We start from the raw sequence: 24,233 nt of genomic DNA, 5'->3' as shown, positions 1-24,233 counted from the left end.
GCTTGAGTACTGGGTCGCCGTTGTGATCTTGAGGTGTGAATGTCCCGTGACATGACGTGCAATGGGGGTTGGGAACTGGCGGTACTTGAGGAAGTAAGAGCGTAGTCTCCCAGCCCAGAGTGGAGTGGCACTGTAGCTTTCAGGCTAGAAGTGTGAGAGAGGGGTCGTGAAAAGAGGCCATATTTGACCTGAGGATTCCCTGGTGCGGTGCACACCACTCGAAGCCGTTGAGGATCCAAGGTAGAATCTGGTTCATCATTGGCTGTCTCCAAAACGCCGAGGGCATCAGGCAAATCCGGGACTTGCACTGGCCGGGATATTTTCGTTTTGGTCTTTCTGGAGAACCGCCTTAGCGGTCGTTTTTCTGGGCTGTGCATCCTGGTGGAAGACCTAGTAATAATAGCAGCTTAGTGGGGCACGTTCGGCTGACGACGAGCAATGAAGGTAACTCACCAAGATGAGGCTGTAGATACAAATATAAATATGCGGTGATGATGGTGGTGTTAGGTTGTACGTGGGTAAACCGGGACCGGGAACGCATGTGGTTAAACTGAGAGGTTCATTGTTGTCGACATTGAAAGCCCGGGGATTAAGGGTCCCGGATTTCGGCTCCCAAATAGCGCATTGCACCGGCCTGCGGTCTTGGATGTTGTTGGCAGTTGCCAACAATGGGGTACAATGACACGCGCAGTCGGGAAGGCGGGAACTGACTGTGGCGGGATCAAGGTACCACCTTTCTTTGGAGGCCGCTCAGCAGGCGGTTGGCCGAAATGTTGATTTTCGTTTCATTTTCCCAACGTGGCTTGGCAGGGGTAAGAACCAGCTAAGCTCGTAGTGATCTGTTGGCATTATGTGGCTGTTCTGTGTTGTGAGCCTTGTGGGTTTATGAAGGCACCAGAGATGAATAGTGGTGGTGCACAGTGGTGCAGTTGTCACTGGTGTCAAAAGTGAGCGCGAAAACACCCTTGAAACCTGTTAACAAAGAGGGATCCCGGACTGTGCAACGGCCACGGGGGGAACCAAAGCACCGGGTCAGTCAGCCGTTGCTGGGGAATGTTTCAATCTGGTAACTGTCTCAGATTGGGACATTGCACTTTCCCTTTGAAGATGGAAAACAAGCCATTCATTCATCACCCTGGGCATTTTGATATTGAGGGTTAGGGTTTGCAATTTCCAGCTTGGCGGCTAGGTGGGTCAACCGCAAAAAAACAACCCCGCCAAAAATCACCCCACCATGCAGGCATTCGGCTCCAGGCAAGGAGAGCTTTAAGCGCACCTCGAGCAGCTGCTCCGTGACTTTTGTCGCAAGCTTGCTCGCCCAAGAATCGCATTCCACCAAGAGCCATCACGATGGCGCAACCTCAGGCCCCCGCCAACTTCAATGCCGAAGAGGCAGACAACCTCGAAGATGTGCGCTCCCTATGCCTCGGCCACCCGTTCTCATCCTTTCGACAGGCGCAGTTCCAACTAACGCTCCCCAGATCGAGAAGCAGTTCGCCGTCAAGGTGGTGCAGCACATGCAGACATACTGGGCCATCCTGGAGCGCGTCAAGGGCTCATCACTGCGCCTGACCAAAATCGACAATGACATCCTCGAGCACCTCCAAAAGGACTTCCCCGAGTTCGACCCGGCCGAGACGATCGACGAGGACAAGATGAAGAGCAAAGAGGGCAAGCAGCGATGGCGCGACTTCATGATGGTGTACGAAAAGAAGGTGGACGACTACAACTTTGGCACGATGTTGCGGACAAACGCGAAGTCGGAGTACGGCCAGGAGGAGACCATTTTCGGTGCGTGTGCATACCACCAGGGAGGAGGTGGTGGATGAAGGCAGGGAGTGGAAAAAATGCTAATGGTTGGTTGTAGTGCCTAGGATGCAGTTTTACGCCGTAGAGATTGCTCGGTGCGTGGTGTTTGCGCCCCCCCTCGCGATAGATTTCGGACGTTGTGTTACTGACGCTTTTCCAGAAACAAGGCGGGGCTGAACGACTGGATATACGAGCAGGCCCAAAAAGAGAAGGCGGCCAAGTCTAGTGCATGAGATTTTTATTTTTTTCCTCTAAAAAACAAATAACATGCCGTTTTTACTTTTTTTGGCTACCAATACTTTGGCGTGGCGGATGTGGCCGATGCGGTTTCCATGCGGCTTCTGGAATGGGTTGTTCAGCCACGTTCAGGCCTTAGTATTGTTCTCCCCCATTCGGCCCCGCCGGTTTGGAGAATAATACTAACCACGGAACAAAGGTGCCAGCCTCGCCGACGAGAGCGGTTACCACCCTAAATATGTTCGAGTCCGAGAATTTTGTAAAATGGATCCCTTGGTATTACCGGGGGTCGCGAAGGAGGATTGTTCGGTCCTGGAGCTTTTTCCAGTCCGTCGAATCCATCCACAATCTTTTACTCAACATCTCGTTGCCATGACTTGACTGCAACTACTCTTTTGATCTATCTCTAACGATCTTTACCGCTTCCTACGTTAACTTATACTATTGACTCTCAGGTCCACACAGATCCTAAACGTCAAGAAGAAGACCACCACAGCAAAGCATCATGGCCTCTGCCTCAAACCAAAGACCCGGCTCCTGGCCAACCAAAGGATCCACGTCATCTGACCATTCCTCAAACCAAGACGGCCACAGCATCATCAACCTCGACAATCTCTCGAAACCCACTCATCAGGAGACAGCCCGCTCATCCGCTTTGTCAACGTCAAAATCCACCTTCCTCCACCTCTTCACCTTCACCCCACGCCAGCACATCCCCCTCCTCCTCCTCTCTCTAACCACCTCCGCCCTCGTCGCCGCAGGCCGCACAGCCTACGCCGTGTTCCTAGGCAAGTTCTTCCAAGTCGTCACGTCTTTCGGGGCCGGCACATTGTCTAGCGATGAGTTTCTAGGGGAGATTGGGCAGTGGTCGGTGTGGATGTGTGTGCTAGGAGTGGGGATGTGGGTGGCTTCGACGGTGGATGTGATGTGTTGGGTGACTGGCGGGGAAATGAGGGCACGGGAGGTTAGGGAGAGGGTGTTTGCGGCGGTGTTGGGGATGAGGATGGGGTGTTTGGAGGGACGGGAGGAGGGGGTGGGGGGGTTGGCGGCTGGTGTTGCTGCGTAAGTCTCTTTTTGTACAGCATTTTGTTGTTTGTTTACTTTGAAAGGGGTCAGGCTAATAAACCTAAAATATCACAGCCAAACCCACGACCTGCAAACAGCCACCTCCCAAACCCTTGGCCACCTCACCACCGACGTCTTCATCTTCCTCGCCTGTCTCTCCGTCGCCTTCGCTTACTCCTACAAACTCACCCTCGTCATGCTCTCCACAGCCATCCCCTCCGCCCTCATCCTCTACACCCTCGCCCGCCTCCTCGACCCGGCCATCGCCGCCCAAAAGCGCGAACTCGCCCAGGCCGCGAAACAAGTCACCGCCGCGACGACCGCCATCGACCTCGTCAAAGTATACAACGCCGCCGACTACGAAACCTTCCAGTTCAACGCGGCCATCCGCCGCTCCGCGCGCCACTACCTGCGACAGGTCCTCTGCAACTGTGCACAGATGGGGTATGTGAAGCTGTGGATGGTGATGTTGTTTGTGTTGGGGTTTTATTTTGCCGTGTTTCTGGTTCGCGCTGGGGAGATGACAGCGGGGGATGGGTTGACGACGTTCTATGCAGCGTTGAATGCGTTTCAGGCGGTGGGGGGGTTTGGGCCGCATTGGTTGGTTATTGCGAAGGGGATGGCGGCGGGGAGGTGGTTAAGGGGGTTGGCTAGGGAGGGGGAAGAGGGGGAGCAGAGGATGGGGGGGTGGGTTAGGCCGGAGGGGTGTAGGGGGGAGGTTGTGATGCGTGATGTAAGTTCTTTTCTTCCTTCGTTTTCTTTATAACGAACATACTAACTAACAACACCACAGATCAGCTTCACCTACCCCTCCAACCCCCCCAACAAACCCACCATCCACCCATCCACCTTCCACTTCCCCCCCGGCCGTCCCACCTTCATAGTCGGCGCCAGCGGCTCGGGCAAAAGCACCCTCGGCAACCTCCTCATCCGCCTCCACGACCCCCGTAGCGGCCTTATCACCCTCGACGATCGTCCCCTCACCTCCCTCGACCTGACCTGGCTGCGCCAAAACGTCACTCTCATCCAACAATCCAGCTCCCTCTTCGACGCCACTTTCTTCGACAACATCGCTCTCGGCGCTCTCGACCCGGACACCGTCTCTGCGGCGTCGGTTCACGAAGCAGCTAGCATGGCCCTGCTTCAATCAACCATCGCCAGCCTCCCCGATGGCATCCACACCCACCTCACCTCCTCCGGCTCTTCGGGGGGCCATAACCTCAGCGGCGGCCAAAAACAGCGCCTAGCCCTCGCGCGTGCACGGTTACGAGATCCACCAGTGTTAATACTAGACGAAATCACGAGTGCGCTAGACCCGGTGAGCAGTGCACTGGTGATGGAGGCCATTCGGCTTTGGAGACGGGGCAAGACGACGATTGTTGTGACGCATGATGTTGGGGGGATTGAGGAGGGGGAGTATATTTATGTGATGAAGGAGGGGAGGGTGGTGCAGGAGGGGGAGAGGGGGGTGGTTGCGCAGGAGGTTGGGGGGGTGTTTAGGGTTTTGGAGAGTGGGGGGAATGATGGGAAAAGCCGGGTTGAGTGGGGGTCCGATTCTGAGGTGGAAGAGGATGTCGATGGGGATTGCTATGTCGATCCGGTTGAGGAAGCGCAGTACGGCCAGTTCCTGCGCGGCAGTCTGGTCAACAACAGAAGTGTGTCTGTCGGGCTCCTCGGGCGGTTCTCGTTCATGGCCGAACCCAACATCATGGCCACGCCACTGGGACGGTCTGCATCGTACCGGGACCGGCGTGTTTCCACATCCGTTGAGGGCAAACCAGTTCCCCGACGGTCCTCGCATAGCGCAGCAGTTGGGAATTCAGGAAATGGCAGGTCGAGTCGGGTGCCCAGTATCCAAGTGATTGCCCAGCGCGGACTGGACGTGCAGCGGAGTAGGACTCCCAACGCACGCCAGGCGCTGCGGCAGAAGGGTATGGACGTGGAGAGCCAGGTTGCGATGGAGTCGTTGGAGAACTTCTTTCTCGAGCGTCCGGCTAAGGCCAACAAGAACAGCACCAAAACCAAGACGACCAAGAGCCCGACAGAACAACTCCCCTCCCTCCTCACCATCCTCCGCACCGTCTGGCCCACCCTCGACGCAACCGGCCGCCTGCAATTCACCCTCGGCCTGCTCTCCTGCCTCCTCATGGCCCTCAGCACGCCCGTCTTTTCCTACTTTTTCGCCAACCTCCTCAACCAATTCTGGGCCCCCCCTACCGGATCTTCCCAGGCCCAAACATCCAAATACGCCGCCATCCTCTCCACCATCGCCCTCATCGACGCAACCTCCACCTTTTCCGCCTACTACCTCCTCTCCCTCACCGCCCAACAATGGACCAACACCCTCCGCGCCGAAGCCCTCTCCCGCATTCTAAGTCAGCCCAAGTCCTGGTTCTCCTCCAGCAATCACTCCCCGGCGCGCATCACTCAATGTCTCAACCACAACGCAGAAGAGATGCGCAAACTCGTCTGTCTCTTCCTCCCCATTGTGCTGGTCGTCATAACAATGATTATCTCAGCCCTGGCCTGGGCGCTACTCATCCGCTGGGATCTAACCCTCGTCACGCTCGCCGGTGTGCCCGTAGCATTCGCCGCGGCAAGGCTGAACGCGCGCGTGAGTGAGACATGGGAGGGGAAGTGTGAAGATGCCGTATCTACAGGCACGGGAGCTGTGATGGGGGAAGTGCTGGGGAATATGGGCGTTATCAGGGCGTTGACGCTCGAATCCCACTTTCGGGGGAAACATGCTGCTGCGGCGAAGGCGACGCTGCGCGTGGGGTTGAAGAGGGCCGGGCGGGTGGGCGTCTTCTACGGTCTGCACCAATCTGTCTCCTTCTTCGTGGCCGCGCTGGTGTTTTGGTATGGCGCGCGGATTCTGAGTCAGGGGCTAGTCAGCGTCGTCGACGTCGTCCGGGTCATGAATCTGCTTCTTTTTTCTCTGGGGACATCGGTCGGCATGCTAGGCAACATCCCGCAGATCGCCGCAGCCAAGACGATGGCCGTGCAGATGCTGTATTTCGCTAACTTATCCTACACCGCGAGCCACGAGGCAAAAGGGGGGAAGAGGTTGGCTACGCCGTTGCCGGTGCGAATGAGCAACTTGCGGTTCGCTTACCCGGGGACGCCGGGGACGCCGCAGAGGCAGGTACTGAGGAATGTGAACCTGCAAGTTCGCGCGGGGGAGTGTACAGCCATTGTGGGCGCGTCAGGGTGTGGCAAGTCGACGATTGCGAGTCTGCTACTAAGACTCTACGATCCTTTACCAGCGGACACCACAGCCAACCCTAACCCTTTCTTCTCTTCTCCCCCTGACAACAACCACAACAACAAGGACAAAAACAACAACTCGATCTCCCCCATTGCAGAACATCCCACAACCGACCACCCCCTAACCTACGCCTCCCACCCCCCCTCCTTCCTCCACACCCCCTCCCTCCGCAGCCATATAGCCTACGTCCCGCAAACCCCCTTCCTTTTTCCGACTACCATCCGGCAAAACATCCTCTACGGCCTGCCGGAAACCGACCAGCTATACCATGACGAAGCTAATTTGCATTGGGCGGCGAGGATGGCGGGGATTCATGAGTTTGTGATTGGGTTGGAGGGGGGGTATGATACTATTTTGGGCGGAAGTACCCCCCCCTCTCATTCTGGGGAAGGCGGGGGTAGTCTAACTCGGGAAGATGGAAGCACTCCAGCTTCTGGTGAAGGTGAAGGTGAAGGTGGAGATAGCCAGGGTGAGAGTGGAGAGGGTAGAACAGGGGAGGTTATTACAGGAGGAGGAGCAGTAGCCAACGTATCAGGGGGCCAAGCCCAGAGGATCTGTATCGCACGAGCGCTGGTGAGGAGGCCAAAGTTGCTGGTTATGGATGAACCGACTAGTGCGTTGGATGGGGAGAGTGCGAGGGGAGTTAGGGGGGTTTTGAGAGGGCTTGTGGACCGTAACTCTCATACTGGCAGTGGTGGTCATACCGATGGTGATATTTATGGTCGTACCGATGGTTATACCGGTGGTGCTGGTGGTGATACACATGGGGATGATGATGGCGTAGCAGTAGTGGTGATTACACACAGCAAAGAGATGATGCGGTTAGCAGATCGGGTGGTGATGGTGGAGGACGGGGTGGTGGTGGAAGAGGGGGGGTATGAGGAGTTGGTTGGGAGGGTTGGGGGGAAGTTTGCGGGGTTGGTTGGGGGTGGAGTTTGGGAGGGGGGTGAGAGAGAGAAGAGAGATGGGAAGGGGAAGGGGAAAGGGAAAGAGAGGAAGGGGGTGGAGGGTCGGAGGGAGGATGCGTTGAGGAGATTGGAGGGTGGGGGGGTTGTTTGATACGGGAGACGCGCTGTGTTAGTGTCTGGTTGTGAGTTTCTGTTTGCTACTTATGACAGTTCGTGAAAATGAAGAAATTCTGGTTTTGTCAAGCTATGGCAATCGATGGACAATGCTCTCTGGTTATTCGTCAGCCAGCTATAAAAAGCACGGTACGTTACTAGATTGGCCGGCTAAGTATCTCTTCCATCTTCAGCGGGAGTTAGAGCGGCTCACCAACATGCCTTACCCCCATTTTGAGACTGAGCACTGTGTAATTTGGTGTAACGTACCCAGTTATTCAACACAGAGAACGTACCCGCGCGTGGCAACCCTAACCCTCAAAACAAATCTGTGTTCCAGAAAAAGTTAAACCCTACCTAACCTTAGTTCTACTCCTGAAACTGGTACCTCACCAATGCTAAATACAATCTGTTGATTCCACAAGGTCCTGACTCCTCCTCTGTCTTCTGAGACTAGGTCTAGCTTCCACCTCAATTTATATCCAAGCTCTAGATCAAAAACTGGTCTTCTGAGGGTAAGAGCGAGGGACTAAGGGTCAATGCGCCACAAGCGAAGCTTCCTGAAATGTACAGCGAAGATGCGAAGAAGGAACACTTTGTTTCACTCACGGTGGAATAACCCCTTCTGCTTCCCTGCTACCCCCAAACACGACAATAATGCTCATTCTTTGGCACGCCAACCCAACCAGGGCCCAGGCAAAAGCAGCGCCCCGTTTCACAACCCAGCCCAACGCCCCCACTACACCCTCCTCTTCCTTCCTTCTCAGCCAAACAACCGCCCTGCTTGTCAACATGAGGTACGAAAGAAGGCACAGGAGGCAGGCAAGGAAGCGGTCGTAGCCGGAGCCAAGAAACCTGTAGAGGCCGGCAACCTGCCGCCGAGTAAGTCTCAAGTCAATATCAGACCTCAACTTCAGCTTACAGACATTAACGAGTCCCCAGTCAGCATCACACCTCGCACATTTCAGCAACTTGATCTCGTACACCTCTCGCAACGCCCTTCACATTCTCTGCCGAGTCTGCCTCTATCTTTTGCTCTAGGATAAGCTTCCCACGACACCCCCTCTCTACTTCCAACCCAAACACCATGGATCAACGCCACTTCTGGCACAACACCGAGGTCGCGTACAGCCGGATCGTGGCCCTTGATAAGGTTTCCGGCGACCCCGAGCAAAAAACAGGGGAAAACCAGGTTTAACACGCGTGGGAGCATATCCCCCCTGGCCAGCGCCCACAGCTGCCACAGGAGCGGGATGTGCTCTGGATTGAATGCAAGGCACCGGCTAGCATAGCACCCCACCGTTCGCCGACTTGGTGCCGAGAAGGATAAAGGATACTGCGGTCGCCTTCATTTTGTCGAGGGTCACCCTCGATACTAAGTATGTAATTCGCCAACCAGCGTGACATCGAGTACGGGCCACGGGCAGGAGTCTTGCGGGCCTTGCTGTGGCTAAAAAAAAACGGCAGACCAAGTCCCTGGATAACTTACTTTGCTACAAAACTGAAAAAGGACCAAAAAGAATAAATCTAGAAAGTGAAAAAAGACAAAAAAAGGTAAATCAATCAAAATTTACCAAGATTTGACCGAATGTAAATGGATGGACTTGAGCTATCTGTTTGAGTGTGCCGTTTTTTTTGGCCACAGCAAGCGGGCCTCCCAGTCATACACGATAGCCGCGACCGTCCGGCCCTCGCCACGCGCCAAGTCCATTGTTGTCTCAGCTCCTTCCTTCTATCAAGGGTTCCAAGTTGAACGTTTGGAGGGTCCGAGGGTCAAGAACGGTCAAGTTTGTGGTCTGGTATTCCGGATGAATATTTATATCTAGTTTTAATCACTATCGCGAGGATTAACAAGAGTGACTCAGTTGACTGTGTACGATATGGTAATTACTCACCTGCCGCGCCGCACCCTCACGCCCATCCTCTCATGCGTCGCCAGCTCAGAGGAAGTTAAAATCCGAAATTCAGCAACGGGACCGTGGCAGCGTGATTACCTAATTCGCTAGTGACAAGCTTTCAGGGGTCTGCATAACACCCCCTGCAAGCGCGCGGACCGGGGCACGTGTCAGCCAATCAGAGCTGCAGCTCCTCGCCCCAAGCGCCAACGCCGCGGTAGTTTGGACGAATCCACGATCGCAAACAATGTTGAAATACAACCTCATCACGGTCTAAGACGCAAGCGAAACAACCGGTTGGGGGCCAAAACCAGCCCTGTCGGGGCGCGGAGATGATGGTTTTCCGCTCGAGATCTCTGGTGTTTTTTGTCCTTTTTCCTTCTCGTCTGTTCTCGTAGGTCGGTCGGTCTCCTTCTTCAATAATCCGAGTGCTTCAACATCAGAAGCGGCCAACCTACCTCAGCGCCATCGGCGCGACTGAAGAGTGAAGAAAGAAAAACCAAAAAAAAAAAAAACCGCGACCATGCGATCCGCCCGTTCCGCGCTCTCCTGGGCGTTCGTCGCCGCACTTCTCCAGCCCTGTGCAGCACAACAACAAAAGACATGCTACTACCCCGACGGCAGCATAGCCAAAGGCGACCACCCCTGTGACACCGACGCCGAGCACAGCCCGTGTTGCGCCGGCGATGTTCTCGCCAACCAGTGTCTCGCGAATAAGCTCTGCCTGTCGCCAAAGGGCCGGTATGCCCGGGGGTCGTGTACCGATCCGACTTGGACGTCGCCAGATTGTCCGCAGTACTGCATCGCAAGTGAGTGTACTTTACAGTGTTACACCCGTTTACCGGGGAGTTATAACGTTTAAACCCCTGTGTCACGTTAAACAAAACATGTGTCTCGCGAAACCTCCTTGTGTCACGTTGAGCAAACGGTCACCCACTTACACCCAGGAAACTAACACCTCCAGACAACCTAACCAACGGCGCCGACCTCTCCCTCTGCACCAGCCTCTCCAACCCCTCCCCCTCCTTCTGCTGCGTCGGCGCGTCCGACTGCTGCGCCCAACAAAGCTCCCAATTCATCCTCCGCCCCGCGCCCTACGACACCTGGGCCGTCTGGGACAAAGACAACAACCGCTACGACGTCATCGCGCCCCTTTCCTCCTCCTCCTCCTCCTCCTCCTCCTCCTCCACCGGGACCAAGACCACCACCAGCCCATCCGCCACCGGCACGGGCGCCTCATCCCAGTCCCACGAAACAGGAACCCACCCCCCCGCAACATTAGCCATTAGCACCAACCCCAACGCAGCCGACGCCACAGCAGGCGCCGTCGGCCCTCACACAACCTCCTCCGGCACCCTCTCCGACCAAACCCCATCCAGCACAGGCCTATCCACCGGCGCGCAAGCAGGCATAGGCGTCGGCGCAGCCATCGGTGCCCTACTCCTCGCAGCCGTGGCCTTTCTCGGATGGAAATTGTACCGAGCATCACAGACTTCTGGGATCGCCGAGCAGTGGGCTTGGGATATGGAGGAGCAGAGGCGGAGGGAGGCGGAGGCTAGGGCGGCGGCTGCGGCTGGGACGGGAGCGGGGACGGGAGTGGAAGTGCCGGCGCCGGTGTATTATGCGCAGTTGGACGGGGGGATGGTTAAGCATGAGTTGGGGAGTGAGGTCGCGTCGTATGAGTTGCAGGGGGGGGATGGGAGGAGGGGGGAGTTGGGGACGAGTCCGGTGTATGGCGGGGAGTCGCCGGTGACGCAGGGTTGGGGGCATCGGTGATGAGTTGGGGGGTTGAAGGGGGGGGTCTGGGTTTGGGAGTTGGGAAGCGGGAAGCGGGGCATTGTTGGTGTTGTTTGAAGCGTTTCTTTTTTTTAAATTTTTTTTTTAGATTTTTCTTTCGGTTGTCGGAGGATTTGTGTCAGGCATCACACCTATACTTGGCATTTAATCAGCAATGATCCATCCGTTTGACCGGTCCCGTTCACTCATGGTGTATTAGCTCCCTGTGACCGACGAGGATGAATCGCTAGGTCTTTAGATGACCAACCTGTGCACCTCTTGGAAAGGTACATAACAGTGTACAAGGTTACCCTGGGGATAGATTTGCCTCCTGGCCTGGGGAACGCCGTAAACTCTCCGATGTGGGTTCCAATGTCACAATTGCCGGGAGGTTGAATGCCTTGAATGCCACGATGAGCCCGAATCAGGGTCTGATGCTTGGCGTGAACGTCGATCACGAGACCGCGGGCGTGGGTGCTCCGGAGGTTTCTTTCGGATCTAGTCATGGCCGTTACAGAATATGTGGTTAGAGTTCTCGTTTTCGCGTTTACACGGTGTCGGTGAAGCTAATGCTTGACTTTGGATGTGGATATATTACCGCGATTCTTGGTGTCGCCTTCGTGCCCATGTGAGAGACTCTTAAGTCGTGCCAGTTTGGTAGCGACCTGCAATGCGCGCGGCAACCCAATCTGATCCCGGAGAATTGACCCATCTCCAAATGACATGGAAAAACCTCCGCTTGACATCATCAGATGAAGGGCTGGGATTTAATATATAATTATTCCACCTATCAGCGATCAGCACACTCCAAAAATCCAGGGGCACGAAGCGGCAGAAACAACCAAGAATCCCAAAAGAAGCACACGCCTTCAGCGAACAACGCCAACCGGCCCTGGGGCTCGGTCGCGGGACCACACTGCCGTGCTGGATTCGGCAGTCTCCCATGGGCCGTGCCAATCGGGACCCAGAGTGCATCCCGAAAGAGGTCCCAGCCGTGGCCGTCGTGGCCGGATCAGCGATGGGGCTCGGCAAATACCCATATTATCCGAAATCTCCTCAGCCTCTTGCAGCCTCTTACACCGCACTAACTAGTGTAAGTCTTAGCATCACGACCGCACGACCGACGACTGCAACTACAGTTCGGGGATTTTTGGACGCCCAGCCTGGCAACGCCAATCACCCAAATTGCCCAAAGGGACCTCCGGATACCGTCCGCCTGCTCTCCAGATCCAGGATTCAACGGCCCTAAAGTGGCGCTAGCTTGGCTCTTCAGGTATGAAAGTAACCAGGAGTTGGCTATTGTTGGAACTCTCCGATATGAAGTCGACCCCCTGGTTAATATCGGTCGGAGGAGAGGCACGCGGCCGGGACGGGGATCATTGAGCGCGCCAGATGGCTATGGCTACGGCTCTGGATAGAGCCGGGGCGAGATGCAGGTGTACCCCCTCCTTCGCGGGACCTCCACGGGACGAGGCGGCTTCTGCAGTCTTGTTGTTCGAGTATAAGAACGGGCTGGAGGATCGGCGGTCGGGAGGTCAAGAAAGGGGGTCTCAACAGACAGACAGCCAGCCATCTGTAGCTGACCTGACCGTTCTTGGTTGACTTGCAACTTCCAACCTCCAACGCGTCCATCCATCATCTCTTCCACTTACAACCCTCACGCACAACCACAGCCACAGCCAACATGGTCCATCTCGCCTCCGCCCTCCTGGTCGCCAGCGCGGCCTTCACCCTCGCCGCGCCCGCCCACAGCGGCGACAGCATCTTCACCCGCCAGGACACCTGCTCGGTATCCGACACCTACCCCGAAATCAACGACGCCAAGCTCCCCTCCCCCTTCACCACCTCCTCCGGCACAGCCATCACCACCAAAGCCGACTTCGACTGCCGCAAAGCCGAAATCTCCAAAATCATGCAACAATACGAACTCGGCACCTACCCCGGCCCGCCCGACTCCCTCGACGCCACCCTCAGCGGCACGGGAATCAGCGTAACCGTCACCGTGGGAGGCAAATCCACGACTTTTTCGGCGTCGATCAAGAAACCTTCTGGTACCGGTCCGTTTCCCGCGATCATTGGTATCGGTGGTGCATCGATCCCGATTCCGAGTAATGTGGCTACTATTACTTTTAATAATGACGAGTTTGGCCAGCAGCAGGGCAGTGGCTCCCGCGGAAAGGGGAAGTTTTACGATCTTTTTGGTGCTAGCCACTCCGCGGGGTCCCTCACGGCCTGGGCGTGGGGGGTTGATCGGCTGATTGATGGGCTGGAGAAAGTCACAGCCGAGAAATCGGGTATCGACACCACCAAGCTGGGTGTCACGGGTTGCTCGCGCAACGGCAAGGGCGCGTTTATCGTCGGTGCGCTGGTGGAGCGCATCGCGTTGACAATCCCCCAGGAGTCCGGGTCAGGCGGCGCGGCGTCGTGGCGGATCAGCGAGTCGCAGCATGCAGCGGGGGCGAATATCCAGACGGCGGCGGAGTTGGTCGGGGAGAACCCGTGGTTTTCGAAGAACTTGGATCCGTATGTGAATACGTTGGCGAAGCAGCCGAGTGATCACCATTTCCTGGCGGCGATGATTGTGCCGCGGGGGCTGATTGCGTTGGAGAATGATATTGACTGGTTGGGGCCGGTGTCGACGACGGGGGCGATGCGCGCGGGGAGGGCGATTTATAAGGCGTATGGGGTGCCGAATAACATGGGGTTTTCGCTGGTGGGGGGCCATAATCATTGTCAGTTTCCCAGCAGTCAGACGCAGGATCTGAATGCGTTTATTAACCACTTTTTGTTGGGTGGTGATGCGCCGCCGGAGGTGGATGTTAGCAGTGCTACGGTGGATGTGGCGAGCTGGGCGCCGTGGGCTGCTGGTGCTCCGGTTTTGTCGTAGGGGGCTGATGTGATTTGGTTGTGGTGGTTACTAAGGGGTGGACGGTCTACAAAAGGTCGAGGGTACGAAGTAGTTAGTTGTGATGTTTAACGTTAGCGCATCTTCACCTTGTTTGGAACAACGCTGTTCTGTGATACTCGCTTGTTGTTTGTCTTTACCCCATCCAGGATCAGTCGAGAGTGTTTCCACAGATGAGACAGACTGCTTGTGCGGTGTGCCACGGGACTGTATGCCGGAGATAGGGCAAAAACACAGCAAACTCTCTTTCCCTGAGTGCCGAATGCCGTGTCGCCGGTGTGTGCTCCCTAACATTAATGCCCATGCTCGCTGTGGCTAAAAAAAACGGCACAGTCGAACAGATAGCTCAAGTCCAATCCATTAACAATCTATCAAATCTTGGTAAATTTTGATCGATTTAGTTACTCTTTTTTGTCTTTTTTCACTTTCTAAATTTATTCTTTTTTGCCTTTTTTCACTTTTTTTAGTTTATTCTTTTTGATCTTTTTTCACTTTTGTAGTAAAGGAGGTTATCCGGGGACTTGGCCTGCCGGTTTTTTTGGCTATAGCGAGCCATGTCGACCTCGAATCAGTCTCGGTCGGAGTTGGTCGGATTTAGCCCTTGAGTCGCGGCGCGAAGAACCGAGAGGAGCTATTCTCCAACCTCTCACCGCGATATGGCCCCGAAGAGGATTCGTCCCGGAAATAAAGAAGAGCTCCGGTATCGATCAGCGAGGTTCTTCGGACAGAGTGCAGGTGCAGGTCCTGTTGCTTCGAGGGACCCTCGGACCGTACTGTGTTCAACTCTCATGGCATACGGTACGGCGCATTTGTTGTTTTGGAGATGCAGCGAGCTAGAGGCTCGGCACGGCAATGGCTGGCGGAAATAAAAAGGTCTGCAAGTCAGAGCACGCAGGGTTGTGCGCTGCACAAATGTCGGCGTTCTGATTGGCCAGTTGTGCCCCAAACCTGCCCTGGGTGGTGCTGGCAATAATCGGGTTTAAATGTGCGTGGGCACGGCCCCGCTCCAGCTCCGAAACGGCGAAACCGGCAGGCGGTTGGCAACGGCCGTTGACGCCATTGCTGGAGCTCAAATCGTTTTGTTCCTTCAGCTTTTCCAAGCATGGCTTCTTCTTTATCGGGCAATGGGTAAGACATGCATCCGATCGGGAAGCAGCGAGGGGGGGATCGGCCGTAAGAATGAGGTCAGGAACTGGAAATGCAGATGGGCGAAGAAGATCAGATAATTTCATAATTCTTTGTTGATTTAAACTGGAATTAAATCCAACGGCCCGAGTTCCGCTCTACTATGCAAGTTATCGCCCTTCGAGTCCGGAGACAGCACCGAAGGGATCTGACCATGCAGATCTCACTTCCCAGGCCCAGCAGATAACCGTGACTCTGCAGATTCTGCATCCAAGACTCTGCCGGCCGGTCTTGTCGGGTTGATCCAACGGGGGTCCCGCCCAGCATGCGGTTTCGCCGCACGCTCGCTTGCCAAGAGCCCGCACTGTGCTGTGTCCACCGACACCACCTCTTTTGGTGTCGTTAGTCCCATCTCCGAGCGATGCTTGGGTCTCTTTTTCCGTTCTCTTCTCTGTTCTGCTTTGTACCGCCAAGGAAGTTTGGGTCAACGAGTGTCATTTCTTCGGGACCAACCTCGTTTTCTCTCTTAGGTGGCCAGAGCTACCAACTATCGAGCAAGGACAGTAGAGCTTAACGCTTCTGTTCCTTACTCGCGGGCATCATCATCACTCTTTTGCGGATTTCGGCTACTTCACCCAGATCTAGCATCGATAACACCAAGAGCGGTGACCACGACCCGAACATGGCCGAACCGCACGACGACACCCGCCATCCAGCAACGGGGCATATTACCGAAGATGGTCCTGATCAAATGCCGGCACCTGTTTCGTCCCAAGTCAGCACATCAGCACTCCCGTCATCATCACCATCACCATCACCACCATCACAACTATCACCACCATCACAACTATCACCATCATCACAACTATCACCACCACCACCACAACCAACCATCACCGGACCAACCACCACAACCGAAATCACCACCCTCTACCTAACCTTCACCACCCCCCTCCCAACCGCCAACACCACCATCTCGACCCACGCCCACCAACCCCCTTCCCCCCCAGCACCAGACCTCACCCCCTTCAGCAACCCTCAAACCTGGCCCTCCCCCCGCAAACACCTCCTCCTGGCCCTCTCCTGCATCGCCACCTTCCTAACCGCCTACACAGCCGGTTCCTACTCCCCGCCCCAACACCTCATCCAAGCCTCCCTCTCCTCCCACCCGCCCATCGAAGCCGTCCTCACCGGCATCACCACCTTCTGCCTCGGCTTCGCATTCACCCCCATGGTCCTCGCCCCCCTCTCCGAGATGAACGGGCGGTACCCCGTCTTCGTGGCCGCCGGGATCGTGTACGTGGTGTTTCAGGCGGTATGTGCTGTAGTGACGAACCTGGCGGGGATGTTAGTGGCGAGGTTTTTGGTCGGGGCCGGCGCATCGGTGTTCAGTACCATGGTGGGGGGCGTGATTGCGGATATGTGGGATGCGAAGGGGAGGAATATGCCGATGGCGGTTTTTAGTGGGAGTGTGCTGGCCGGGACGGGGTTGGGGCCGTTGGTGGGGGCTGTGATGACCGAGAGGATGGGAAGGGAGGCAGAGGAGGAGGGAGGAGGGGGGAAGTGGAAGTGGATTTTTTGGCATCAGGTGGTGATGTGTGGGGTTATGATGGTGGCGGTGGTGGTTTTTTTCAGGGAGAGTAGGGGGTCCGTGTTGTTGTCGAGGAAGGCCGGGGCGTTGAATCGGTGGTATGAGGCGTTGGAGGGGGAGGGGTATTTTGGGGTTTGGGAGGTTGACGAAGGGGAAGGGGGCAACGTGGGAGAACAGGATGGGAATGGTAGCGGGGATGAGGAGAAACAGTCGGGTTTCAACACGGGACAACAACAACAACGAACAACCGCCAACCTCCGCCGGATCCGATGGATAGTCAAAGAAGACGAGGAACGGGCATCGCTCAGCAAGATGATTGGGACGTCCATATCGCGGCCGTTCCATCTGCTGTTTACCGAGCCTGTTGTGTTTTTCTTCTCGCTTTGGGTGGCTTTTGCTTGGGGGATTCTTTATCTCACCTTTGGGTCTATTCCATATGTCTACCAGACTGTGTATGGTTGGTCGCTGGAGAAGTCTGGTTACATTTTTGTGGCCTTGATCATTGCGGCTGTGCTTGCTACGGCTATTGGCGTGTGGCAGGAGAGTTTGTTGAGGCATCCGAAGTGGGCTGGGCCTGATGCGGATTCGGAGACTAGTCTTAACCACGAGAATAACAGCAACAACAACAACAACAACAACAACAACAACAACAACAACAGCAGCAGCAGCAGCAGCAGCAACAACAACAACAGCAGCAACAACAACAACAGCAGCAACAACAACAACAGCAGCAGCAGCAATAACAATAATAATGACGACATCTCCGACTCATGCTGCAGCAACACCAAGACCTCCCCCTCCTCCTCACAACCGACGACCCTCTGTCTATCCGACCGCATCTGGCGCCTCCTCCGCGAGCGTTTCCCCGTCACCTCCCCCGAATCCCGCCTCTACTTTACCTGTCTCACCAGCACCTTCCTCCCCATCGGCCTCTTCATCTTCGGCTTCACTTCCCGCCCGGACACCCACTGGATCGGCCCAGCCATCGGCATGGTCTTGGCCACCATGGGTATTCTGTCTATCTATCTCGCCGTCTTCAACTACTTCGCCGATACCTACCATAAATACGCCTCCTCGGCCCTGGCGGCCCAGTCGTTTTGTCGGAATGTGCTGGGCGGCGCGTTCCCGCTCGTTACGGGGCCGCTGTTTCGGCGTTTGGGGGAGGCCAGGGCGGGAGCGGTGTTGGGGGGGATTGCGGCGGGGTTGACGGTGGTGCCGTGGGTGTTGGTTTTTTGGGGGGGGAGGATTAGGGCTAGGAGTCCTTTTGCGAGTGTGAGTTTTTTTTTTTTTTTTCCTTCATACCCCATATTTCTCTTGTTGAATTACTAGGGGGGATGCTAACTGGGGATAGCAACTTGGATCATGAGATTCTGCATCGATCGGTATCTGATATCGGTATCTGACATCGATCAGCAACATATTATCGGGTAGCATTGCCGTGCGTATTGGTCATAGCGTTGCTTTCTGTAACTTCTTGCATAGTAGACAAGTAGAACAGCGTTAGACGCCAGGTCTCTATCGGAGCATTATGGAATGCTCGATCACATCCAACAAAAATACACATACACCCATCTAATACCCTAATCCACATTTAATGACTCAATCCACATCATCCTCCCTCGTCTCAACGCCCCCCGCAACATCCATCCCAGACAACTTCCTCCTAGCCTCCCCCAACGCCTGCTCCTCATCAAAATCCTCCTCATCCGGCTCCAAATCCACCTCCGACTCATCCCCTCCCCGTCTGACAGGTAGCAGCCCCTTTTCCCCCTCTAGCATCCCCTGACCGCCAGACGACTGCGCCAAAGCTTCCAGCGCGGCTGGCTTGAGCGTCCCGTCCTCGTTGATGTCCTCGGCTAGGTGCAGCGTGAAGAGCACGACGAGGTAGACTTGGCCTGTGGTTCGGTGGCGGAGGACGTATCTGAGCTGGTGTGAGCGTTTGGGGGGGGTTCTGGGAGGGTGTGAGACGATGTTTGGGGAGATGCGCAGCAGAGTGAAAGTGTGGTAGGAAAGGGGGAAATAGGTAAGTTAACGGGGGATAAGGGGAAAGTAAAAGAAGGGGAAAATACCTCAAACCCTGCCCATCCCAATACTTGATAACCGGCAAATTAAACCCCGGCAACCTCAACGCCAACTCCCCAAAGTCCACATACGGATTAAAAAAATCCACCCCATACACCCGTCCAAACTCCCACGTCCACCCCTCCTTACTCCCCTCCTTCAACGCCCACTTCATCCTCGCCTTCCCCTCTCCCGGAGCACCCACCTTCTCCCTCCACGCCATCCCTTCCTCATCCCCCCCCTCCTCAAACCACAGCCCCCCCCTGGCCGGGTCATCCTCCCCGGGGCCGACATGGATGGTATTGAAGGAACTGAGCGCGGGGCCGTAGAGGTAGGGGTGGTCGGCGTAGGGATTGCCGTCGAGACCGGGGTCGATCCACCATTTGACGATGTTGAGGGCGGTGTTGAAGCCGGGGGGGAGACGCGAGCGGATCGGGTGGTCGAAGTCGTTGCCCCATTGGAGGTCGGGGCCGGGGATGCCTTTTCTTTTCTCTTCTGCCTCTTCATTACCTGCTTTGGCTTCTCCATCTTCAGCTCCGTCTTCAGCTCCTCCAGCTTCAACCTCCCCTTTCTTCGCTGTCTCCTTCGGTGTCCCTTCCCCTTCTTCCCCTTCTTCCCCTTCTTCCTTTCCTTCTCCCACAAGCCGATCACCCCCTTTCCCCTCACCGAGCTCACCAACCTTCCCCCCACGACCCTCCTTCCCACCAGCCAGGCCCCCCTCTTTTACACCACCCCCCTCCTTTACACCAGGAGCAGCCAACTCTGTATTCGGCTCCAACAACGTAAACCGCACAGCAATCGAATACTGATCCCCATTACTCTTATGCGGTTCCGTCTCAAAATAGACCGAACTACTCGATGCCCCGCGCGGTAAGCCCCGGTACTTGTTTATGCGCACACACAGGTCTGCTTCGATTAAGTTGCTTGTTATTCGTACTGATCCCGTCTCTGGTGCCGATGATGATGATGAAGGGCCGGGGGAGTTGACGGGGACTTCGACGTGGGTGGATATGTCGTAGGTGGGACCGGCGGTTACGCGGAGGAGGTATTTGTCTGCCATGGTTACTTTTGGGGGGGAGTTGATGGGTGAAGGAATGGTGGGTAAGGGTGTGGTGGTTGGGGGTTGTTTTTTGTTGTGGGTAAGTAGTTTTGGACTGTTGGTGTTTTTATGGAGATCTTGATAATGTGGGAATTTAGACGGATGTAAAAGAAATTTGTGAAAATAAACAGGCAAGTCTAGAAACGTCTAAGAATCTTGAAAAGTGAACTGATCCCGTCTCAAAAGGATCAAGAAAGGCATGAAATACCCAGCCTTGAGACGGTGTGTTAGGTCATCAGGCACCTGGTCCGTTGTTTCTACCGAACTTGCACGCTCGGATCGATGACGTTCGAGTTCAGGATTGTGGGGATCATCAGACGCACTCACCCCACAACCCCCACATACACACAACCCCCATTACTGCATACCCGCTTTAACAAGGAACACCCATATGAGGCAACAGGTCCAAGGTCTAGTCACCACCAGCAACATATTACACCACTACTATACACTTCCCGTCTATCAGACCCCTACTCATCGTCTTCACCGCCATCAGTGAAGTACTCAAAGTCCTCCGGGACCGGTGCCTCCTCATCCCCCTCGTTGTCCTCATCCACAGCAGTCAGCACACCAGCTGCCGCGGCTGCACCACTCGTCCTCGCAGCAGAGCGTCCGTCCTGACCGCCCAGCCCAAGCTGGAGCAGGTCGCTAATCTCTGGCACACCACCGGCGCCGCCGGCCATCGCCCGGGAGGACCAGTTCGACAGGAGCGACTGCGCCGCATTACGGGGCGTCGCGCCGGTCGTGGCAGTCGCAACGGGCGCCCGTTCTGTAGTGGCCTTCTTGAGCTTTTCTTCGATCAGTTCCTTGGGCTCGTCGGGCTGCGTGTCGTCGAGAAGAACCGGGCCGCCAGTAGGCTGTGATTCATGTTAGTTGCTAATCAAATGACAAGAAAGCTTCCTGGTTAGCTCATTGACTTACCTTCTTGACCGGCTTGTACCGCCCAGCCGGGAAGCTGAGGTACTTGAGCTGGCCGGGGAGAACGCGGGACATGTTCTCAATCTCGTAGCCGACCTTCTCCTTCTCGGGCTTCTTCTTGCCCTCCGGAACGGCCGAGCCCTCCTTCTCCGTCGCCGCATCGCTCTCCTTTTCCTTGGACTCCTCCTTCGGCTTCTTCTCCTCATCCACATCCATCTTATCCCCCGCCGGAGCCGGTGTCTTGCTAACGGTAGGCGTGTCAATGTCCATGCTCTCCCGGCGCTGCGCACGCTCCTTCTTTTGCGCACGGCGCTTGGCCTGGGCCGTCGTAGATAGAATGGCCGTGGAGACCAAGGCAGGGCCCTCCTCCACCTTCACTTCTTGCTCGGGCGGATAGTCGAACAGGCTCGGCCGGGTGGCGCAGTGGAACTTGATGCTCGGCATCTCCAGGTCGTGGTCGAGACCAATGATCGACGTAGGAGCGAAGCTGAGCGACAGGAAGTGGGTGAACGGGAACCAATACCAGTACTGCGTGAACACCACCATGCCGACAATACCTGCCATGTTGAGGTTGCCGGTCTGGGTCTGGAGGCCGATGGTGCAGTTCCGGCCACCAGCATCCAGAATACCCAGCGCAAGCGCAGCGCCGAACTTGGTCATGGCATCCTCGTGCCGGTCGCCGACCACCTTCTTCAGCGTCTTGCGAATGGCTGTCACCTTGGGGTTCATGGTCTCGTTTTGCTGAACCATAATCATGGACAGGGCGATCAGCGCGCCTTGGCGGACAAAGTCGGTCGGGTCCTTCATCATCGGCTCGAGAAGGTCGATTGCCTCATCCAGACCGGTGCCGGCGCACGCAATGCCGAGGGCCATCGCGGAACCATAACGGACGTGAGGGTTGTACGACTCGGCAAGCAGCTCGACCATGCGAGGCACACTGCCAGGCTTGCGGAACAGAATGAAACCGAGACTCATGACGGCAATGCGGCGGACATCATCGTTGACATCGCTGACGGCAGAGTGAAGGAGCTTACGGACGGCCTTGTTGCTCCCGGTTCCACAGTACGCCAGAGCCACGGTCAGAATACCGCCATACCGCAGAGTCGGATCAGGATCGTTCAGCAAGCCATCGATCATGCCGTCGGCGCCCTCCTGTCGCCCATACATAATGAGCGCCATGCCGAGGGCGCAACCGCGCACAATCTTCTCGTGGCTAGTTTCGTGAGCGTAGGTGAACAACGCCTCTAGAGCTGTCGCGTTGCCCGTGCCCAGCATGATGAGGCCGACAGACAGACCAACTGCTTCACCGTTGAGGGCTTCATCCGCAAACAGGACCTTGATCAGCTCCTCGTAGATTTGCTCGTCGCCGCAAGCCATGCCGGCAAGACCAAGGCCAAGAGCGCCTCCGTGTTGAATGACCTCCTCGTCCGCAGCGTTGAACATAGTCCGGAGGTACTCAAGCGCATCTGCGCCGTGGTTGGCGTGAATCAGGCCGTAAGCATACAGAGCACCACCCTGGCTGAAAATGGAACCACTCGACACACCTCCTTGCTTGGGGAGGTAAGGCTCGAGGAGCTTGCGGGACTGGCTGATGTTACCACGATGGATAACACCGAGCGCCGCAGTGGCCGTGAATTTGGACCAGTTGACGGCCTTGCCCAGCCACTCGAGATTGTCGCGGAAGAACTTGTCGTGGGTTGTTCCCGCGTTCATGAAGGCGTTGCAGAAGGTGACGGCAGTGTGGAAAATCGAGTTGCGGGCCTCGAGGCTATCCCGGACTTTGTTAAGGATGCTGAGGTCGGTATGGTTGTTGCGGTAGAGGAACTCCAGGTTCAACTTGATGGTTGTGCTGCCGTTCAGGATAGACCGGATATTCCTGTAGACCTTGGCCACCTCCTCAGGCAGCTCCTCACCCTCGTCGTCCTCCGCTTCTTCTTCATTCTCGAGGAGCGGCTCGGATTCGGTGGCGTCCTCGCTCGGTTTCGGCGCCTCGGGTTTCTTGGGAGGCTCGCCAGAAGGTAGAGACTTGATTACCTTGGCCAGGAATTCCTGCGTGCCGTTGTCGTAGAGATCGAATGCAATTTGGTAGGCAATGGCAATCGCATTGTTATCGCCCTTGGTGATGAGTTGGAGAAGTAACGAAGACGCCTCCTCGTCCGAATCAAGGTAAACTACGCATCTGGCAATAGAGAAGTAATCGGGGTTCGGAATATCGTTGAGTAGGTCGAGGATAAGGCGCAGAATCTCGGTGCGGAGTCCGCGTTCCTGGACAATGTCCATGCAGATGCTCAGAGCATAGTCCATTAACTCCTCGGCCGGCCCCTGGCCGCCCTCTTGCGCTTTGGACTTGTCGCGCTTCCCCTCCTCACTGGCCCGCTTGATAACGCGGCGGAGAACGTCCAGGTTCTTCGCCTCTACTGCAATACCGACCACCTGTCGGTACTTGCCCTCAACAAGGCAGCTCTCGAAGAGCCGCTCGATGACCTGTTCCAAAGCAGACCATGTAGTGTTGTCGGTTATCTGGGCGACCGAAGAGGACCGGCCCTCTTTGGTGGGCTGGAAGGTCGGGTCGAGGATGGTGTTGTCGACAGAGTCACGCGAGAGGAGTGACTTGGACGGCAGGGTGGACTGAGAGAACGGCGTCGTGGGCGAGATCAGGGCCGATCCGTCGAGAGAACCGCTGCCAAATGTCGTCGCCAAGGCCGGCAGAGCAATATCGTTCTTGGACACCTTCGATGGGGTGTGGCGCGACGAGGAGACGGCGATGTATTGGTCGACGCATTTGGAAACAATGGTTTCCTCGAACTCGCCGGGTGCGTCAAGCTTGAAGAGAGGCCCAGCGGCCAGGGCAAAAGTCATGCTCTCATTGTAAGCCTGGAGGTGGAAATAGACCTTGGCGAGCACGAGGGCAGCGAGCCGGCGCTCCGGGAAGCTCTCGTCCTCGAACAGGGCCTCACTGCGGGGTGAGATTAGCTGGTGTAAAGTTGGTCAAGGAACCCTACAATCCTTACATTTGGCTCAGCGCCCCCGCGACCTCGGTCCAAACTGTATCGATGTCATCGTTCAAGGTCTTTAGCGCAAAAACCTTGAGCTCCGGCTCCTCGTCGGACAAGAAGCCCAGTACGCCGGTCGCGGACACGAGACCCGGCATCGTCGCGGGGTGGGGCGATGAGCAGCGGGCGCGGCAGAAATCGTCGGCGTTGGGTTGGATGAGAATCGATCGCTCGCTTCGTCTCTTAATGATGTTAACTTCAAGCAGAACCGAAATGGCCGACGGTTGGAGGGTTACCCAGGAGTTTGGGCTGGTCAAGGCTGCGTTGATGTGATGTTGGGTCAGGCGCGGCGTTGAGGGCTTGGAAGTGTTTAGAAAGCGCCGGTGGCCAGCCCAGGCTCCGAAACAACGCCCCAAGCTCGCCCAGCTCG

The 24,233-nt window shown here is 56.1% G+C and overlaps 7 protein-coding genes across 7 annotated transcripts; 5 read left to right on the top strand and 2 right to left on the bottom strand.

Moving 5' to 3' along the window:
* Positions 1–1,350: 1,350 nt before the first annotated feature.
* Positions 1,351–2,042, top strand: C8A04DRAFT_31096 (polysaccharide biosynthesis-domain-containing protein; the record flags this gene model as incomplete). The annotated part of the gene is made up of 4 exons (XM_062781640.1): positions 1,351–1,410; positions 1,482–1,791; positions 1,868–1,904; positions 1,970–2,042. 4 exons carry the CDS (start codon positions 1,351–1,353, stop codon positions 2,040–2,042), a joined length of 480 nt encoding a protein of 159 aa, XP_062634717.1.
* A 509-nt stretch (positions 2,043–2,551) lies between these two features.
* On the top strand, positions 2,552–7,438 carry C8A04DRAFT_39182 (P-loop containing nucleoside triphosphate hydrolase protein; the record flags this gene model as incomplete). Its single annotated transcript, XM_062784485.1, has 6 exons — positions 2,552–3,108; positions 3,187–3,844; positions 3,905–4,902; positions 4,945–6,779; positions 6,888–7,052; positions 7,164–7,438. The coding sequence occupies 6 exons, from the start codon at positions 2,552–2,554 to the stop codon at positions 7,436–7,438; spliced, it is 4,488 nt and encodes a 1,495-aa protein (XP_062634716.1).
* A 2,420-nt stretch (positions 7,439–9,858) lies between these two features.
* Positions 9,859–11,111, top strand: C8A04DRAFT_31094 (uncharacterized protein; the record flags this gene model as incomplete). Its single annotated transcript, XM_062781639.1, has 2 exons — positions 9,859–10,144; positions 10,300–11,111. 2 exons carry the CDS (start codon positions 9,859–9,861, stop codon positions 11,109–11,111), a joined length of 1,098 nt encoding a protein of 365 aa, XP_062634715.1.
* A 1,684-nt stretch (positions 11,112–12,795) lies between these two features.
* On the top strand, positions 12,796–13,998 carry C8A04DRAFT_31093 (4-O-methyl-glucuronoyl methylesterase; the record flags this gene model as incomplete). Its single annotated transcript, XM_062781638.1, has 1 exon — positions 12,796–13,998. The coding sequence occupies one exon, from the start codon at positions 12,796–12,798 to the stop codon at positions 13,996–13,998; it is 1,203 nt and encodes a 400-aa protein (XP_062634714.1).
* A 1,894-nt stretch (positions 13,999–15,892) lies between these two features.
* C8A04DRAFT_14174 (uncharacterized protein) lies at positions 15,893–18,061 on the top strand (the record flags this gene model as incomplete). Its single annotated transcript, XM_062777992.1, has 2 exons — positions 15,893–17,295; positions 17,425–18,061. The coding sequence occupies 2 exons, from the start codon at positions 15,893–15,895 to the stop codon at positions 18,059–18,061; spliced, it is 2,040 nt and encodes a 679-aa protein (XP_062634713.1).
* Positions 18,062–18,331: 270 nt separating this feature from the next.
* Positions 18,332–19,853, bottom strand: C8A04DRAFT_14186 (uncharacterized protein; the record flags this gene model as incomplete). The annotated part of the gene is made up of 3 exons (XM_062777997.1): positions 18,332–18,683; positions 18,802–19,339; positions 19,487–19,853. The coding sequence occupies 3 exons, from the start codon at positions 19,851–19,853 to the stop codon at positions 18,332–18,334; spliced, it is 1,257 nt and encodes a 418-aa protein (XP_062634712.1).
* Positions 19,854–20,362: 509 nt separating this feature from the next.
* Positions 20,363–23,961, bottom strand: C8A04DRAFT_31090 (armadillo-type protein; the record flags this gene model as incomplete). Its single annotated transcript, XM_062781637.1, has 3 exons — positions 20,363–20,749; positions 20,814–23,766; positions 23,822–23,961. 3 exons carry the CDS (start codon positions 23,959–23,961, stop codon positions 20,363–20,365), a joined length of 3,480 nt encoding a protein of 1,159 aa, XP_062634711.1.
* Positions 23,962–24,233: the final 272 nt, after the last annotated feature.

This window comes from Dichotomopilus funicola, assembly GCF_033296635.1.
Source record: "Dichotomopilus funicola strain CBS 141.50 unplaced genomic scaffold C8A04scaffold_60, whole genome shotgun sequence".
NCBI classification, from domain to species: Eukaryota; Fungi; Ascomycota; class Sordariomycetes; order Sordariales; family Chaetomiaceae; genus Dichotomopilus; species Dichotomopilus funicola.
Note: the sequence above shows the minus strand (reverse complement) of the source record. Positions and strands in the feature narration are given on the sequence as shown.